We start from the raw sequence: 18,848 nt of genomic DNA on the forward strand, positions 1-18,848 counted from the left end.
AAGACCGCTGACAAGGCCTCGCCATGGGACCTTAGGAGCCCGACAACTCGCGCCTTAAACCCACCCAAAAGGCAGGGATAGCAGTGAGCGGGTGTGGCATCGCCTTCGCGCCCGCCCAGCCCCAGGACCCGGGATGCCCATGGGCGGGGCCTGAACATCGCCCCGCCCCCGCCGCCCGCCACTCGGGTCACCTGACCTGCCCGCAGCTCACGTGATCCGTCCCCCGCGCCGCCATTTTGGAGCTCCTGATGAGGATGGGGAAAGCGGGGTAAAAGAGGGAAAAGAGCCGTGAGAGAGGTGGGCGAGGACGAGGGCGAGGGCACGGCCGGCTCCTGGCCGGCAAAAGAGGCTCGCGGAAGCAGCAGCCGCCGCCCGACCGCAGGTACCGCGTCCCCGGACCGTCCCTCCGCCGGCTGTTAGCGCCACCGCCGGCCATGTGCGTCCTCCCCTCAGGCCTCTACCGGCGCCGGCTTCCTGCTCAGCAGGTCGACACTTTCCCGGTGCTCGCCACATGCCCCAAGTTCCGTGTCCCTTTTCAGTCCTTTGTCCCGTCCACAGCAGGGACTGTGGAGACCCCGGGCTTGCCCTGCAGCTGCGGGTGGGGGGAACCTGCTGCTCCCGGCTTAACTCTCACCAGCCTGGCCCGCAGGCAGGCTCGCCGGCCGTCGCTTCCTTCCCTTTGCACAGGTGAAACCGCTTCGCCTAGACGGGATGGAGCGAAAACGGTGTCCTCCCCACGTCTCTTGATTACTTTTCCCAACCCCTGTCGCCCCTGCCCTTCAGCCACTGCTTGATGTAGGAAAAACTAGTAGAAAAGCAGTTCTGGTCTCTGCACCTATTTCGAACCATTTCGATGAAGTAAGTGGTCTCCCTACTGATCAGTCACTGAAATCACTGGGAAAAGCTCCCCACCGTTAAGACCTGGGGGCATCCGGAGTGAACGGTTTGTGTGTGGAAGGCCTGTATGATTAATTAGGCCGAGGCCACCATCCCAACCCGCAGGCGATCTCTTTAGTTACCGCAGTGGGCTGTAATTTGCTTTCGGTCTGCATCTCTCTTATCCGGCAATTACTGGACTTAACACCTCTTTCAGTCTGTACTTTCTTCTCTGCTGTGACTCAGTGTATGGGTTGCATTATTGATTAAAGAGAAAGTCTGGTCCTGCGTTCCTTCACCCTACTAACTCGTTTAAAATTAATTTCAGGGGAGAGCCAAATATGTGCTTTCTGCCCTGGCAATGAACTGTTTACTTAACCATAGTCGATAAAGTTGCATGATAGGTGAAATGAATACTATTCTTTGATCTTTTAAATTCATTCTAGCTAGTGTAAGAAATAGCAAAGATATGTAGGACCGGGGCAGGAAAGTGCCTTAAATGATATAGGTAGGTCAGTCGACTGTGACTTATCAATTCATGCTGCCTTTCAGTTGTAGAACTGTTGGAAATTTGCAGAATCAACCATTTAGACTGTATTTTTGATTAAGATTAAAATGGCAGTGTACGGCTTACTGCTTTTTATTCATTAGAAAGTTATATCAGTAAAGCCAATAGTATTTTGAGTCAATTAGATAAATTTTGAGCTAAAACATGAAATATACGATTATTGGAGAAATTTCCAGAGCTGTTTTTTTCCAACTTGTGCCAGATCCTCAAGTCTGCTTATTAGGTAAATTTTGTAAATTTGCATCACATAATTGGGTTCAATGAACATTCCTCTGAATTTCTTTGCATGAAATATTGGGTAATTTTTCACTGTCATCCCCACCCCTACCCGGAAAGTTACTACTTGGTTTCACCAAGAAAGAGAAATGTTTGATACTATATACTTTTATTCTTGGCTACAGCTGGATTTTGAAGATTGATCCAAGGGACTGTATTAATTTCAGGAATTGATTTGAAAGACACTGGCTCTGCCATTTAACAGCCATGTAACCTTGGGTAAGTCACTTAAACTGCACTGCTGCTGCTGCTGCTGCTAAGTTGCCTCAGTTGTGTCCGACTCTGTGCAACCCCATAGACGGCAGCCCACCAGGCTCTGCTGTCCCTGGGATTCTCCAGGCAAGAACACTGAGTGTTCCCTTATTTGTAGAATTATGTAACACCCAGGTAACCTGTCACAAAGACTTAATGAAGCTCAAACATACATGCTTGATACTGCCTAGCTGTAAGGGGCTATTGCTCTTTTCAGTATTCATACTTTGTACATTGTTTGATCACGCTGAGAATTAAGAGGAAAATTGGTGTGTTGAGAGGCCTGGCGTGCTGCAGTCCATGGGTCGCAAAGAGTCGGACACGACTAAGCGACTGAACTGAGAAACGATGAATTTAGAATAAGATAGACCTGTATTCTAATTCTTAAGCTAGCTATTACTTTACATCTGTGAGCCTCAGTTTCCTCATCTGCAAATAAAGAGGCCAGTATTACCAGGTACATTAGTAATACAAGAATCTGTGCTGGCACTATTCTCTGGTCTGTGAGCACCTCAAGGGCACAGATTCCCTCTTACTTTGGTAGTCTCCAGCATATTGCTTGGCACTTTATAGGTGCTCAGTGAGTGTTAAATCTGAATCTTGGTTAACAGTAGTTTCACCTTATGTCTTAATTGCAGCTGCCGACTTCAAATATTCTGTCAGGCTAGATGCCAGCTAAGGAATATTAGACATACTTTAATATTTACACTCATTCTTTTCTTGGTTGGCAGTTAATTACATTAAGCTAAGGAGATTTTAACTCAAGTATGTTAGAGGCATTAGTAAGTTAAATCTACAAATAACATGTAAGCATTTTCAAAGTAACTTTTCAGTTTATAACCCAGAAACATGAAAATTTGTCCAGCGCAACTCTGGAGTTTTACAGCTGCAGAATGTAAAACGCTCAGAAACAGTGACTTGCCAAAGGTCACACAACTGAGGTTCCTCTAGGAGAGGAACCCATTAGCTATGCCCCCTGCCACCTTTTGGCTAGAGCAAAATAAATATTTTTCTCTTTCAGAATTACAATAATGTGGAAGAATGAGGAAATGACCATTACTTCTGTAACATAATTTTTTTTAATAATTGGAAGAACAATCTTAGTCTGAAAGAAAAGATGCTTGATATAACATACTGAACTGTCTTCTTCTACAGAAAATTACAGCTTTTATCTGGTCCCACCCAGGCCCACATGAATTGTTCAACTTGATTTTACTTATGATAACCATACTGCTATAAATGAAAGGAACTAATTAGATGTACAAATAAGCCAAATAGCAAATTTTAAGGAAATAAAGACAGCTGATAAAAGTTGGCTCTTTTCTTGGGAAAGACATTAATTCTAAGCTTTTGCCTGTGGGAGTCTATTGTTTAGAAAAGTGGAAAAGCTTGTAGAACATTTCTGGTTTGGGACACAACATTTATTTACTTATAACAATCTGATGTGTTTGGTCAAATGTTACGTCTAAAGATTTCAAATGAGAAACACCCTGTTTGCTGATGCCTGTAATCTCTCCTCATCCTAATAAACCTTGCTGTTCAGCCATACTGGTCTTTTCTCTAATCTCTAGATAGCATGCTTATTCTCTTCTGAAAATCTACTGATGTTATGGTTGCTTTCTTGTCACCAAATTCCAAGAAAGCAAATGGCAGGCACACTCAGATTAGGACAATTCAGGGAGGTTGTATTTTACAAGATACTTATAAAGATGTAGGACCTATGTAGTCAAGCCCCAGGAATCATTCAGTTATCTGGAGCTAGCAGCATCAGGAGAAAGGAGAGTCCTGTAGAACAGCCTGCCTGGAGATAATGGCCTTCTGTTGAGGATCACAGCCAGTTCAAGGTGACCTCGAGGGAGGGAACCAGAAAAATGAGTATCTGATCTCCCTTTGCTGCCTCCTCCTGATTTCCTGTTACAGCGCCCCGTTGGCATAACTCAGCCAGAGGGCATGGGAGCCTAATGATGTAATTCCTCCTGGAATAGAGAGCAGAGTGGAGAGTCAGTCAGTGAGCCCACAGGGGCAGATGGATGACATCCAGAAGGCTCTTCTGTCGGAATGCAGTATGCATCTTACCTCTTCAGGGAGCCTTTGTTTCCCTTCCTAACCAAAATGAGTTCAGTCTGTTAGGATTTGGTCATTGGCTGTTTCCTTCTAACTATTTCGCCTTGGGTGATTGTTGTTCAGTCACTAAGTCATGTCTGACTCTGCGACCCCATGGACTGCAGCACGCCAGGCTCCTCTGTCCTCCACTGTCTCCTGGAGTTTGCTCAGATTCATGTCCATTGAGTTGGCGATGCTATCTAACCATCTCATGCTCTGCCACCTCCTTCTCTTTTTGCCTTCGATCTTTCCCAGCATCAGGGCCTTTTCCAATGAATCGGCTCCTCACATCAGGTGGCCAAAGTACTGGAGCTTCAGCTTCAGCTTCAGCTCCAGTCTTTCTAATGAATATTCAGAACTGATCTCCTTTAGGATGGACTGGTTAGATCTCCTTGCAGTCCAAGGGACTCTCAAGAGTCTTCTCCAACACCACAGTTCAACAGCATCAATTCTTCAGCACTCAGCTTTCTTTATGCTTCAACTCTCACATCTGTACATGACTACTGGAAAAAGCATAGCTTTGACTATACAAACCTTTATTAGCGAGGTTATGTCTCTGCTTTTTAATACACTGTCTAGGTTTGTCGTAGCTTTTCCTTTCAAGGAGCAAGCGTCTTTTAACTTCATGGCTGTGATCACTGTCCATAGTGATTTTGTGGCCCAGGAAAATAAAATCAGTCACTGCTTCCACTTTTCCCTTTCTGTTTACCATGAAGTGATGGGACTAGATACCATGATCTTAGTGTTTTGAATGTTAAGTTTCAAGCCAGCTTTGTTAGTCTTTTCTTTCTCCCTCATCAGGAGGCTCTTTAATTCCTCTTTACTTTCTGCCATTAGAGCGGTCTTAATTCCAGCTTGTGATTCATCCAGCCCTGTATTTCACATAATATACTCTGAGTAGAAGTTAAATAAGCAGGGTAACAATTACAGTCTTGTATTGCTTTCCCAATTTTGAACAGTTATTCCATGTGTGGTTCTAAGTGTTGCTTATTGACCCACATACAGGTTTCTTAGGAGACAGGTAAGGTGATCTGGTACTTCATCTCTTAAGAGTTTTTCAGTTTGTCGTGATCCACACAGTTAAAGGCTTTACTGTAGTTAGTGAGGCAAGACTAGATGTTTCTCTGGAATTCTCTTGCTTTCTCCAGATTCAAGGAATATTGGCAATTTGATCTCCTGTTCCTCTGCCTTTTTTCAACCCAGCTTGTACACCTACTGCTGAAGCCTGTCCTGAAGGATTTTTAACATGGCTTTGCTAACATGTGAAATGAGCACAGTTGTACAGTAGTTTGAACTTTCTTTGGGATTGGAATGAAAACTGACCTTCTCACCTTAGGTACTGCTGGGTTATTTAAAAGTGGTTAGTTCTTTTTAAGTTCTAAGTATGTGAGTCTTTCCCACTCAACTCAGTTTTAAACTGTGTGAATACAATTTTTTCCCTTTTTTCTTGATACCTAGCTTGATGCCTTGTGCATAACTTTTTCCTTTTTTAGCTTTTTAGTTTTAAAATTCTTTAAGGTTTACACAAGTAGAAAGAATAATAATGAACTCCAAGGGACTCATCATTCCAGTTAGAAAATTTGCTGTTCTTACCTGGTTTGTCAGCCTGAACGCCCCTACCCCTCCACCCTTGGTGATGCTGTTTTTAAGTTGCATTTGCCTTGATCTCTTGGAGGCCATGGATAGTACGCAGATTATCTTAATCCAGGTTGTCAGCATTCTTGAGCCACTGGGATTGTATCTGTACTCCTTATTTTTATCTTCTTTATTATGCAGATTTTACCTTAGGACATGTGATCTCAAATGCACATGCACATTGGTGGCCTACGTGAAATTTTATGTGAAAATTTTAAGAGTTGGCCAGTATTCACCTTAACTTCCTCTCTTAGCATACTTTATTATGAGCTGTTTATCTAACCTTTTCTAACAGAGACTTTTGTTATCATGAGGCTTGTGCGTTGACTTTGCCATGTGGACCCAGACTGGTTTTTCAGGTGCTTCTTGATGTATTTTATGTTGTGATATCTGTTTTATAGGTGCCATTTCTGTACTTTCCTCCGAATGTATGCAGTCTCTAAAATGAGATACTTGCATAAATGTTCAGGGAAAATTGGAGCATCTGCTGCAAATTTCCATTAGCTCTTAATGCCTGAGCAGACACAGCTTTAAAATCTGAATGTTTTGTCAGATTCTTTGTATTAGTCTTTTTCTTGCAATGAGATGAGCTCCTCCTCTTCTTCATTTCACTTTCTTTTAAGGTACATGCTGAAATATCCTCAGGGAGCAATTTGTACTGCTCTGTCTCCCTCCTATTATGTCATTAAATAGTAGAAGGATAATATGAGTCACCTTTGTAACCCTGTGGGTGTGCAGAGTCTGTGAGCAAATATTAACTTGTTAACCTCCAGATTATCAATCAGCCTACGTAGCTGTCTCATTTCTTGGGAAGGAGACCTTCCATCTGTAGTAGGGCACCAAATCTTATGTAAGAAATGGAATGTTCAAGGAGTCCTAGTAACTATTATTTAAGAAATTTGCATTAATCAATTGAACTGAAAGAAATAAAGCCTTAAGTGAATGACCCTAGAGGGAAATCAGTAATCACTTGAAGAGCCAAAGCTTCCCTTGGCCTACAAATGGGGAATTCTCAGACAGTGTGGGCTTCCCAGGTGGTGCTAGTGGTAAAGAACCCACCTGCCAATGCAGGAGACAAGAGATTCGGGTTCGAGCCCTGGGTGGGGAAGATTCCCCTGGAGGAGGGCATGGCAACCCACTCCAGTATTCTTGCCTCGAGAATCCCATGGACAGATGAGCCTGGCGGGCTGCAGTCCATGGGGGTCACAAAAACGTTGGACACAACTGAGCGACTAACACTCATTTTCACTGTGAAGCCACAAAGGATTTTTCTAAAGAAACAAATTGTTCTCCCAATAGTCCCTTCTTTAGTGACTTAAGATTGACTGTAGAGATTTAAAATCACCCCTGTTCTTCCTGCTTGAGAGAGATATAAGGGAGATAGTCTTTTGAGAGGCAACGCCCTCAGATTGTTTAGTGGGACAGTGACCCAAGGGCCACTAGCCTGGGGGAGCTGGCATAGCTGTCTTTGCTGTAATGGCTGTGGAATGCATACCCTGCTGGGAGTCCAGCTAGAAGTAGAAGAGAGAAAAACCCCATCGCACAAGGCAGAGTGTCCAGACGGAGGGGAGAAGTGGTACTAAAGAAACTGAGAGTAGAATGCTTGCCTTTTTGCCTGATATGGATCTGGCTATAGAAAGTTAGTGTGCCGCAAAGAGTAGAAAATAAGAGCAGGAAGGCCATAACTGCTGTCAGCTCATGGGGGAGTAAAGGGCCTGAAACTGACAGAGGACTGGTGAGGTCTTACAGGAATCCAGGTACCACCTTGGCAGCAGCTAATGGGCCCCTAAAAGTTGATTCAGCCACCTGCAGGAAGAGGAGCCTTGCTTCACCTTCTGAAATGAATTCAGAGCCTGTACTGAGGTTTAGGAATTGATCTTTGGCCTGTAGCTAGTTCTACTAGTAATTTTGCTGGCATTTACTGAATGTTGTGAGTAAGATTCCAGAATGCACCTAAAATGTGGAAAAACAAAACTTAGTGCTGGAAAAAAGCCTAAACTTAAAAATGTGTTCCAAGTCAACAAGTTAATCTCACTTTAAGCCAAAGGAAATGCTTGAAAGTTCTGCCAGAAAATATTCAAGATTTAGGCTAAAAGATAAAGCATTTCATGTTTAATGCCTTCCTTGGCCATGACATATTACTTGAACCTACAGATAACCCCTTTTAAGGCCTCTGTGCTTTTTTTAGACCTGAAACACAACTAGGATATCAATTTTTGCTTTCTCTGCTGCCCCTTTCCCTTTCAGAAAAAAAACATATATATATGTATATGAGTGTGTGTGTGTATGAGTAATAGTTGACCACTAATATGACCTCTAAAAAAACCACAGTGTAGTTCGTGGTTTATCGTCAGGAAAATAAATAAAAGGAGGAACTGGATCATTGCTTTTGTTTAGTTTCATTTGTATAATACTTCTCAAAATTCTCTATGCCCTTTACATAAAGTTACATGCCCATACTTTCACAGTTCTAAAGATCTGGGGAGGAAAAAAAAGTTTATGGTTACAGTAATAAATCATAATTATACCAGGGATGGGGGAGCCTGGTAGGCTGCCGTCTGTGGGGTCGCGCAGAGTTGGACATGACTGAAGCGACTTAGCAGCAGCAGCATACTTGGTGCAAGAAATTGTCTCCTGAGAATTGCATCATTCATGTGTTGAATTTACAGAATGGTGTTTCATAATACTTGAGGTGGTTGCACGTACCCTGAGAGTGACTATAGCCCTTTAATAATGGAATAGCAGCCTTTCTTTTTAATCTGGCATTGTACAAAAGAGGAGTACTGATTAGGTCCAGCTAGATGTTTAGGGGAAAGAAAGTCAAGAAAAAAGGAGATGTAGTTAACTTATTTCCAAAGAAAGAAATGAAGGATTGAAAGACCTTGATCATCAGTCTCAATAGGGGACAACACTCCAAAGAAAAATTCTAAGCAATTTAAGTCTCTGCTGAGGATAGCCAGGTATATCAATATGGAGCTCCCAGGTTAGAAAATACTTAGATCAGCTTAAACTCTTAAAGAGTAGTTAAGATTACCTGAATTATATTCCTATAATGATCTTGTAACCTGGTGTTTTTTTTCTGTCATATATTCTGTTTTTTTAGATATGGAAGAAAGCAGCAGTGTCGCCATGTTGGTGTCAGATATTGGGGAACAGGAAGCTATGCTGACTGCCAAAACTGTCATCAGTTCATCACTGGAAATTGATGAACAAAGAAAAGCCAAAACAGATCCATTAATCCATGTTATCCAGAAGTTAAGCAAGATAGTGGAACATGAAAAGTCACAAAAATGTCTTTTAATTGGCAAAAAACGGCCACGTTCCAGTGCTGCAGCACACTCTCTTCTTGAAAGTCAAGAGTCTTGTGAGATTCCAGCTAAAGTAACCCCGTCACCTGCTACTGATATTAGAAGGGCTGAGATGTCTCAAATACATTTCACCCCTGACTCTCCTGCCCAGAGTGATGGGAAGGCTATGTCTTACCAGTGTAGCCTTTGTAAGTTTCTATCATCATCTTTTTCTGTGTTAAAAGATCATATCAAGCAGCATGGTCAGCAGAATGAAGTGATATTAATGTGCGCAGAGTGCCATATTACATCAAAAAGCCAAGAGGAACTTGAAGCTCACGTGGTAAATGACCACGAAAATGATGCCAGCAGCCACACTCAGTCCAAAGCCCAACAGTGCATAAGCCCCACCAACCCCTTATGTCACCGAACCTCAGAAAGAAAGAATGAAATGATTCCTGACATCCCAGCAAGTGTGGACAACCCACAGCCTCATACTGTCCAAACGGCTTCCATGGCGGAAATAGGTAGGAGGAAATGGTATGCCTATGAACAGTATGGCATGTATCGATGCTTGTTTTGCAGTTACACTTGTGGCCAGCAGAGAATGTTGAAAACACATGCTTGGAAACATGCCGGGGAGGTCGACTGCTCCTATCCAATCTTTGAAAATGAGAATGAGCCCCTAGGCCTACTGGATTCCTCAGTGGCTGCTGCAGCCAGCGGTGTCCACGCAGTAGTCATCGCCATTGGAGACAATGAGCTGAGTATCCACAACGGGCCGTCAGTGCAGGTGCAGATTTGCAGCGCAGAGGCGTTGTCATCTTCCTCCCCTTTAGAACACAGTGCAGAAGGTGGGGTTCATCTCAGTCAGTCAGTTACCCTGGACCCTAACGAGGAAGAAATGCTTGAGGTGATTTCTGATGCCGAGGAGAACCTGGCTGCTGACAGCCTGCTTTCGTCAGCACAGAAGATCATCAGCAGCAGCCCACATAAAAAAGGCCACGCCAACGTGATAGTGGAGCGCCTGCCGAGTGCCGAAGAAGCGCTTTCACAGAAGCATTTCCTCATGAACGCTGAAATAGAGGAGGGGAAGAGCCTGCGCCCGGCAGAAGCCAAGATCGGGTGCGAAGGAAGAGATGAAGTCTACCACGCTGATAAATGCACTGTCGATATCGGGGGGCTGATCATAGGCTGGGGCAACTCAGAGAAGAAAGACAGTGAGTTAATAAACAAAGGATTGGCTACTGATGAGAATGCCCCACCGGGCCGAAGAAGGACGAATTCTGAGTCTCTTAGACTACACTCCCTAGCTGCGGAGGCCCTGGTTACAATGCCCATAAGAGCTGCAGAACTAACACGAACCAACCTTGGGCACTATGGGAATATAAACCTTTTAGATCCGGACACCGGACAAAGGCCAGTAGACGGGACAGTGGCAGCATATTCTAAAATGATGTCCCCACTGAAAAACTCTCCTGAGGGGTTAGCTAGTTTCAACCAAAGCAACTCTACCTTAGTAGCACTCCCAGAGGGTAGGCAGGAGCTGGCAGACGGGCAGGTTAAGACAGGCATCAGCATGTCCCTACTCACTGTGATTGAAAAGTTACGGGAAAGGACAGACCAAAATGCTTCCGACGATGACATTTTGAAAGAGTTGCAGGATAACGCCCAATGCCAACCCAACAGCGATGCGAGTTTGTCGGGAAGCAGCGTGGTGGAGTACATCCCTAACGCCGAGCGGCCCTACCGCTGCCGGCTGTGCCACTACAGCAGCGGTAACAAGGGTTACATCAAGCAGCACCTGCGAGTCCATCGGCAGAGACAGCCCTACCAGTGTCCCATCTGCGAGCACATTGCCGACAACAGCAAAGACCTGGAGAGCCACATGATCAACCACTGCAAAACAAGAATCTACCAGTGCAAGCAGTGTGAGGACTCCTTCCATTATAAGGTAAGCGTGGGCGCATGAAGTCCTTCAGAAGGCTGTAGCGGTTTAGAGCAAAGAGGGCGCTTTCTAGGTACAGGCCACCCACCTCACTTTATAGATAGGGAAACTGAGGCCCACAGTAGTTTGGTAGTGTGCCCAGGGGATCCCTAGTAATTAGTGTTAAAGTTGGGACTGGAATCTGGGTCGTCAGGATGTCTGGCAGAGGATTCTTTTTCCCCCGCATGCCCCATCTTTAACAGACTCTGTGTTTATTGCTTTAGTGTTTTCATGTGTGTATCTTTTTAAAACTGTGTTGATTTTAAAGTGCAAGGGAATTGCAAGGGGCTGTACTGCGGAGGGACATTGTACACACACCTGACTCACATTTAGCCTCACGTCATCGGTGCACAAAAACACCTATCTTTAATCTTACCTGGCCCCTAAATGCAAGTCCCTCACATCAGCTGCTACACAACGAGCCAAGGGTGATTCATACCATTGCACAGGGAGAAACGGACTGTATGAGATACAGTGAAAGACAGTGCAGTGGAAACGGAGCCACGAGTGTTGCGTTTTATGGGAAGTTTACAGGACTTTCCAGGATTACCTTGGCTGGTTTTCATTTTATGTGCCACCTAAAACCAGCAACCAGTATGAAATACTGTTTTTGTAAAGGAAATTTGCATTCATTGAATCACTGGTTTAGAACTTTTCAGTGTGCCAGCTGACTGTTGAGGGGGTGGAGGTAACTGAGATGTAGATTTTTGCTCTTAGATTAGCCGGTGTTGGGGTCCAGGTCCACTGGTAATTAATAGGTAATCAAGAGTTTAAAAAAAGCCTCTGAGTCAGAGATTGTCACTGTCACTTGGATTGCTCTCATGTAATTCTGAAGTGGCCTCTGGCCATTGGACTAGCAGCCCATACAGATGAGCCACAGAGGCAAGTTCCAGGAGTTTCTTCTGCTGATACACTTGATTCACGGGGGTGGGGGTGAGGAGGAAGAGGTCCTTGGAGTCACAGTTCAGTTAAGTCTCTTTTACACATTTAGTTGATATTTAAAGGCAGAAGTGCAGAAGTTAACTGATTGGATTGATTTTCGTGAAGGTATTGAGTTACTCTGAAGACTCTGCTTGTTCCTCCTCTGGGCTCAGCAGGGGTTCAGGAAGCGTACACACACTCTGCACAAGCGCCCCTAAGACAGCAGTGGCTTCCTTTCAGAGAACGTGGAAAGAGGAACTAACTTGCCTTTTTGATAAGATTGTGTTTTCTCTAGTGAATTTCTTCCTGTAAGTTGTCAAATGTGTCAGGTTATCTTTTAGCGCATTTGGTTTTTAAATACTGGTCATGTGTTCTAGGTACTAGGCCATGAAAGCAGTTCCCTCCTTTCTGTAGCCTCCTAGTAACTGTGCAGGTGTGTTTATTGAAAACTACATATTAATTTCTCTCAATTTTTTAGAGTCAACTGAGGAACCATGAGAGGGAGCAACACAGTCTTCCAGATACTTTGTCAATAGCAACTTCTAATGAGTCCAGAATTTCCAGTGATAAAACTGATGGAAAATGTGTTCAAGAAGGTATCTGCATTCTTCTAATGTATATATAGATGAGGTTGACTAGCATACGAAGTGAAAACCATGCCCTTTGTTGTCATGTGTGTTACTTTCAGGACTAAGACTGCGTCTCTTCTCTGTTTTTATACTATGTGAGTGAATCTTCTCTCTTGAGTACTAAGTGAATCTTGTTAGTAAGTACTCAGCTTACCTGTCTAGGTAGATGTACTCTGAAATTCACGCTGTCCTGTAAGAGCCAGGTACAGCAGAAACCCTGAGGTGACAGCCAGCAAGCCAGGGAAGCTGCAGCGTGGAAGGAAAGCCTCCTCCCTGTCTCAGCACCGGTTGACCCACTGAGAACGGAGCTTTTGCAGATGGTAGGCCCCCACCTCAAACTTTAACTGAGGCTTCCTGCTGTGATCTTATTCTTATCCAAGTGTGACTGCCAGATTTCATCTGCATTATTTAAAAAAAAAAAACACAGGCTCTTTTTATGTACCAGTTAGGTGCCAGTCGGCCGAGTTTCTGCTAATAGTAATATTAGAATCAAAAGATTTAATTAGAGTTCCATGAAAAGGCGGATGCCACATCCGGAGAATTAGGGATAAAGTGTAATAAGCTGTGCTTCCTTGCATCAGCTCACTTAAATTGATATACTTTAAATGTCTCAATTGTGGTACATAGCGTTTATGGGAAATAAAACATATTGGGGTGACTTTCCTTTTTAGATTTCCTCAGAATTAAAGTTAGAAACAACTGCAGAGTGAAATGTTTTACCATAATGTTTCATTAAATTATACCCCAGAAAGCATAACTGATTCTAGAATGTTCCTGAAAGAACTGATTTTGACACCACTGTAGCACCAAAATTCCCTTGTCAAACAGATGTCATCCCTGTAAAACTATCCAAAACAAAAGGAGTTTATGACATAGCATCTGTTCCTGCAATAGATGGCTGAGCTAAAACTGTTTTGTTTCCTTTGTACAAAATAGCCCTAACTGCCTCCTTTTATTTTAATTCATTATGTTTCCATATCCCCTTTAAAGGAGACATTAAAACATTTGATATCTTTGGACCGTAAATCCCTAATGAAGGAATAAAGTAAGTACTACTCACTGGTACCACCTGCGGTTACTACCGGCGGTGGAATATGTCTTTTCTAGCACCATCTCCAAAAGCAGTAATTTAAAACTGTCCAAATGGGTTAACAAATTAAAACCCACAATTTGAATTAAAAAGATTGAAATGTCAGCTCAAAATTAAAATAACCAGTTTGGGCTTCATAGCATTACATCTCTCCACCATATTCCATTTTGCAGCAGCTTTCCTTTGTGGCTCAAACTCTTGTGTCTTAGGGTTCCATGTATAGATTCTAAATTGCTTCTTCATGCCTCCGGCCCCCCTACCCCCACCCCCGTCCCGCCCCGCCATTCAACTCTATTTGCAGGTAGGAAAGCAATTCAGATGACTGAGAATTCTGCTTGCTTAATCTGCACACTTTATTGATTCTATATTAGATATTTCAGAATCTGGCAGTTGGGCTGAAGAACAAGTTTTTAGCTCACAAAGAAGGTGAAAATGATTCACATTTTATCCAAACATTTTAAACCATTTAATAAACTTATTAAACAAGAGGGGAGATGTATATTTCTGTGGCTTCGAGTCTCTTGTCACGATGATAGCCCAGGTAATTTGTAGCTCATTTTTGACTGAGGCCCAGTGTAATAGAGTGTAAAGGCCCAGACATTTGTTCTGCCAGAAGGTATGGCGTGCCCATCGTGAGCTGGATTCTGTGCTCAGTGCTTGAAGTGCAGTCGAGGTGTCAGTGCCCTCGAGGGGCCCAGCCCAGTGAGGAACACACACCGGTATTAACGAGTACATTAACAAACACCACAGATTCTCAGCTGTAGACAGAGCACTTTCACATGGAGTTTCTTATCGAAACTTAATTAAGTGTTCTTTATTATAAACCTATGATTTGCCAAGCCCTGGGGATTTTATGTAAGCAGAGCAAGCAGATCCCTGCCCTCAGGGAGGCTCCAGCTAGTGACGGGTCAGACTTGACACCAGCCCACAGGTAACATACAGACTGCTGTGAAGTAAAGCATGCTCCTGGGCTTACAAACCATGCCGGGAGGTTCCAGGATTCCCATTTTGTAGGTGAGGAAACCAGGTCCTCAGGAGGGGAAATAATTTGCCCATGATCACACTCATACTAAGTGGCAGAGCAGGGACTGAGCCCAAGGTTTTGAAATTTAAATCCAGTATCCTTTCCGTTGGAAACAGTTGCTTGAAGTAGCACAGGCTCTCATCCTGTGCTATATTAAGCTTCCCCATCTGTCATTTTTATTAGTTGTCATTGATCTGCACTATTTCTCACACAGAAGCATTATACAATATTTCACACTTCTGTTTTTCAGGGTTTTTTTTTTTTAAACTCTTATCTGGAGTAGTGCCACTTATAATCAAGTCCAAGTTTTTAACCCACCAATTAAGAGCAGTACTTAGATTATAATTATGATTAGTGTGTATATTAATGTTACAGATTTATACCGGGAAATTAGGACATTTTGTTCCGCCTGGCAAAAGTAGTTATTAGCCAAAGAAAATTGCAATTTTAGAAAGCTTAAATTTAACCTAAGGATTTTCTTTGTTTTGTTAAAATTTCCGTATGGGAGTTCTTCTGTATCACCAATTTTACTTCTCTGCAGCGTGTGCTGGTGTTCCACCTAAGCTTTCTTCCTGTTCTGCCTTGTTCTGCAATTTCTATGCTCGCTCTGTTTCTGAATATGAAGCCTTCAGGCTATGAATGGCCTGTGAACTTTGTGCTGACAGAAGAGTAAATAAATTGTTGAATATCTTCAGGAACAGTTTTCTATGATCAAGTCATTCTGCCTGTTTACGCTGATTTGAATCCTGCCTACCCCCTGCACCCTGCCCCTTGTTGCAGAGTAAGTTTAGTAACAGGGCCTGATTCCATGGATCTGTGTTTCCTGGATTTCAGAGAGCTGCGTGTTCACCTTAGTCCTTGTAAACTGTCAGTTTACGGGGTGTGATTATACTGCATTACATAGCACTTAATAATTTGCCTTTGCTTTTCCTTCTGTTGTAAGTTATAAACAAAGGAAACCTACAGAGGGAAAAAGCTTTGGACTTTGTATATTGAGTTTGTTATAGCTGTACTTTATAGTACTGGATTATAGTATTAAATTACAGCTGGTTGGAAAGTCAGTGTTTCCTGAAGGCTATATCCTATGTGGATGAATCCAACACCTTTCAGATTCACAGTTTATCTCTGGTTAAATCAATTGCAACTCAGTCATTAGGGCAGCTGGCATGAGGTTCATCATAGTTTAGAATTTGTACAAGATTTTGTAGAAGCTAACTCAATGTATTTTTACAGATCAGATGATACTCACTTTATATCCACAGAGAGTGCAGATGCAGGAGAACCAGTAAAGCTAGATTTGAGCTTGTTGACTTTATTAACCAGTGAGAAAGCCCACATTGAAATGTTAATACTGTGTGGTATAACTTCTCATTTACAGTGGAATGTAAATATTGTTGTTTTAATCTAATCCAACCACATCACTAAAACTGAAATGCTTTGTCCAGGGAATAAGTCTTCAGTCCAGAAACAGTATAGATGTGATGTATGCGATTATACAAGTACAACATACGTTGGTGTCAGAAACCACAGACGAATCCATAACTCTGATAAGCCTTACAGGTAAGTGTGATGATCCTGGAGCTTTAATACTTGTATTACAATACTGTAAAGAAAAAAGTGGAAGTAATTAAAAATTCATAACAGTTGTTTAAGCATAGGTTAAGCACTAAGAAACTTTCACTTCCTGGTTTCATGAGTATTGTGTAGTTTGTTAAAGAACTTGAATTTTAAGCCTTAGTCTCAGGATGATAGGCTTATTTTTGACTAGATTTTGCCTAGTAGCAATAAAAGAAGATGCCTATATCTGTCAGTTTCATGTGGGTATAAATTATCATAGCAATTTTCATTGCTTAGAGTACATTTCAATAATTTGGTTGTTAAGTATTCAATATTCCAGCAAAAGACTCTTAAAACTTAAAAGCAATAAAATTCCTTGTGAAAGATTTCTATTTTTGAAAATAAATCTTACTATGTATAGAGTAAGATCATTTAATTTTGTTACTTGATTTTTTTACAAAACCTCATTCTAATATGTATTCAGAAAATATAGGTGTTCTCAGTTGATTAAGATAGGCTGATAAATAGAAATAATTACTGCTTAAATAAACTTTGCCTCTGGAGAATAAACTACCTGTTGTTTATGTATAGTAAAGATACAGATATTTTTGCAAAGGTTGTCCAGCTGTCACAGAGCAGTGTTTTCTACTGGTAGCCATCAGGGAACATCAAGTTTCCAGGCAGAGCTAAGCCAAGTCACCGTGACCAATCGTGCTCAGCAATGCCCTGAGCTTTTCTATCCCCTTGACAAAACTTGGTTCCTGTTTTAACTCTCTTCCCAGGTTTTATAGGTGTGACCCAGGTCACTGTGGGAAAGTTACTTTATTAATATCTAAATGAGGACGTGGCAGACTGTACCTTAAATTGCCATTCCTTGATCCCATGCTATGGCACACTCTCTCTCACTCTCTTTATATATATGTGTGTGGTTTAATTAGAGAGTATATAATTATGTATGGTTTTAAATAATTAATACATGCAGTAAGAATCTTCTTCCTGTTACATCAGAGAAGCCTTAGTAGGTTATTTTCCGAATTTGTTCACACTGTACTTTTTCACTGGGTTTGACCTGAGTACCTTAGAAAAAATGTTGTCACACCAAGCCCTCCATGTAATTATTACCTTTCACATAACACTTGTTTTCCAACTTTCAAATCCTGTGACTCTTCTTTTAATCTTCTTTAAATACTTTTCCTTTGTCTTCATGAGATGTGCACTCTACAGAGCATTATGGGTTACCATATTCTTTTCCAGTATGTTTCTAGGACTTACTGTTAGAAAGCATAGCCTTCTTGATATCTCATTTAGTATTGAGTTATCGTAGTTTTCCTGGCTTATTTCATGTATGCTTCATTCAGTTTTGCTGCCTAGCACATACAGTCAGAGTTGAGGCTTGCTTTCTCAGAGCGTGTATACTGCACATTTCTGATAGCATGTTTCTTGGAGCACTGAAGGGCCTGGCTCATGAGGTCATCTCAGAAACCCTGTCCTCACTGCAGAAGGAAGAGAGCTATTTTCCATTCCCATGTTAGGACAGGGGAAGATGAAAAAGGCCTCATCCTGTCCCACATCTACCAAATGTAGCAAACTTTGTTATTTTCAGTGCTTTAGTAAGGAACATTCTAAGTAAACCACATACCAGTTATGATAATTATGACATTGACCCCCAGATTAGTAAAAGGTGCATTCAAAATTTTCAGATATTAGATTGTCTCTGGTTTAGTTTAATATTGCGGTACTAGAGTTACTGCTGGTTTCCTTCCTCTAATACCACTTTCATGACTGACTAGCTAGAGATGGAACAACAAAACACTTTCCTCGTGTCCCCACAGTTCCTCCTGACTGTGGCTTTGAGCCCATTTTCCCTTAGAAACATAATTATACCAGTACTCGGGTTCCAAAACTCCATGGCGAGATGGAGGGCAGGAGGAACGACATGACAGAGAGGGACATGCATGGGCTTTGGACTGAAGCACTCGGCACGCTGCCCGACACATAGTAGATACTCAGTAAACGACTGATGTGCTTGTGTGCTAAGTCACTTCAGTCGTGTCCGACTCTGCAGCTGTATGGCCTGTAGCCCTCCAGGCTCCTCTGTCCATAGGATTCTCCAGGCAAGGATACTGGAGTGGGTTGCCACGCTCTCCTCCAGGGGATTTTCCTGACTCAGGGATCGAACCCACATCTCTTAGGTCTCCTGCACTGGCAGGTAGGTTTTTTACCATTAGCACCACCTGGGAAGCCCAGTGTTGGGCTCAAATGACTGATAGTTATCTGTATACTTTAGTTTTTCTCATCTATAAAAAGGCTCTGGTTCTATATATTTATTGTGTTTTGAAAATAAATATGTGGTAATATTCTTCCTTAAGTAGAAGAGTCGCCCAGATATATTCCTATATGTTGATTTTTTAGTACCAATCCTATTTTAATGCCTAGTCTAAAAATACCCAGTATTTCCTTAAATGTTTCAGAAGTATCTTTTATTAGGTATTTTGTTTATATCAGGAGGTCCAAACATTGCATTTGATTGATATGTTTCTTAAGTCTCTCTCTCTTTTTGAAAATTTTGAAATAGACTTTATAACTTAATGCAGCATATATCCTGAAAATTACATAAATCAAAGGCATACAGCTTGATGAATG

The 18,848-nt window shown here is 42.3% G+C and overlaps 1 protein-coding gene across 2 annotated transcripts in view; it reads left to right on the forward strand.

Moving 5' to 3' along the window:
• Nucleotides 1-213: 213 nt before the first annotated feature.
• The window catches only part of ZNF507 (zinc finger protein 507), a 42,595-nt gene continuing 23,960 nt past the window's right edge, over nt 214-18,848 (forward strand). The window contains exons 1-5 of one of the 2 annotated variants that reach the window (XM_027978177.2): nt 214-382; nt 1,846-1,939; nt 8,814-10,951; nt 12,384-12,501; nt 16,094-16,208. In XM_027978177.2, the coding sequence (XP_027833978.1) occupies nt 8,816-10,951; nt 12,384-12,501; nt 16,094-16,208 (2,369 nt within the window). In that variant the 5' untranslated portion in view covers nt 214-382; nt 1,846-1,939; nt 8,814-8,815. The remainder of the gene's footprint in view (nt 383-1,845; nt 1,940-8,813; nt 10,952-12,383; nt 12,502-16,093; nt 16,209-18,848) is intronic. The other variant, XM_027978178.2, reaches the window with a different exon arrangement.

This window comes from Ovis aries, chromosome 14, assembly GCF_016772045.2.
Source record: "Ovis aries strain OAR_USU_Benz2616 breed Rambouillet chromosome 14, ARS-UI_Ramb_v3.0, whole genome shotgun sequence".
NCBI lineage: Eukaryota > Metazoa > Chordata > Mammalia > Artiodactyla > Bovidae > Ovis > Ovis aries.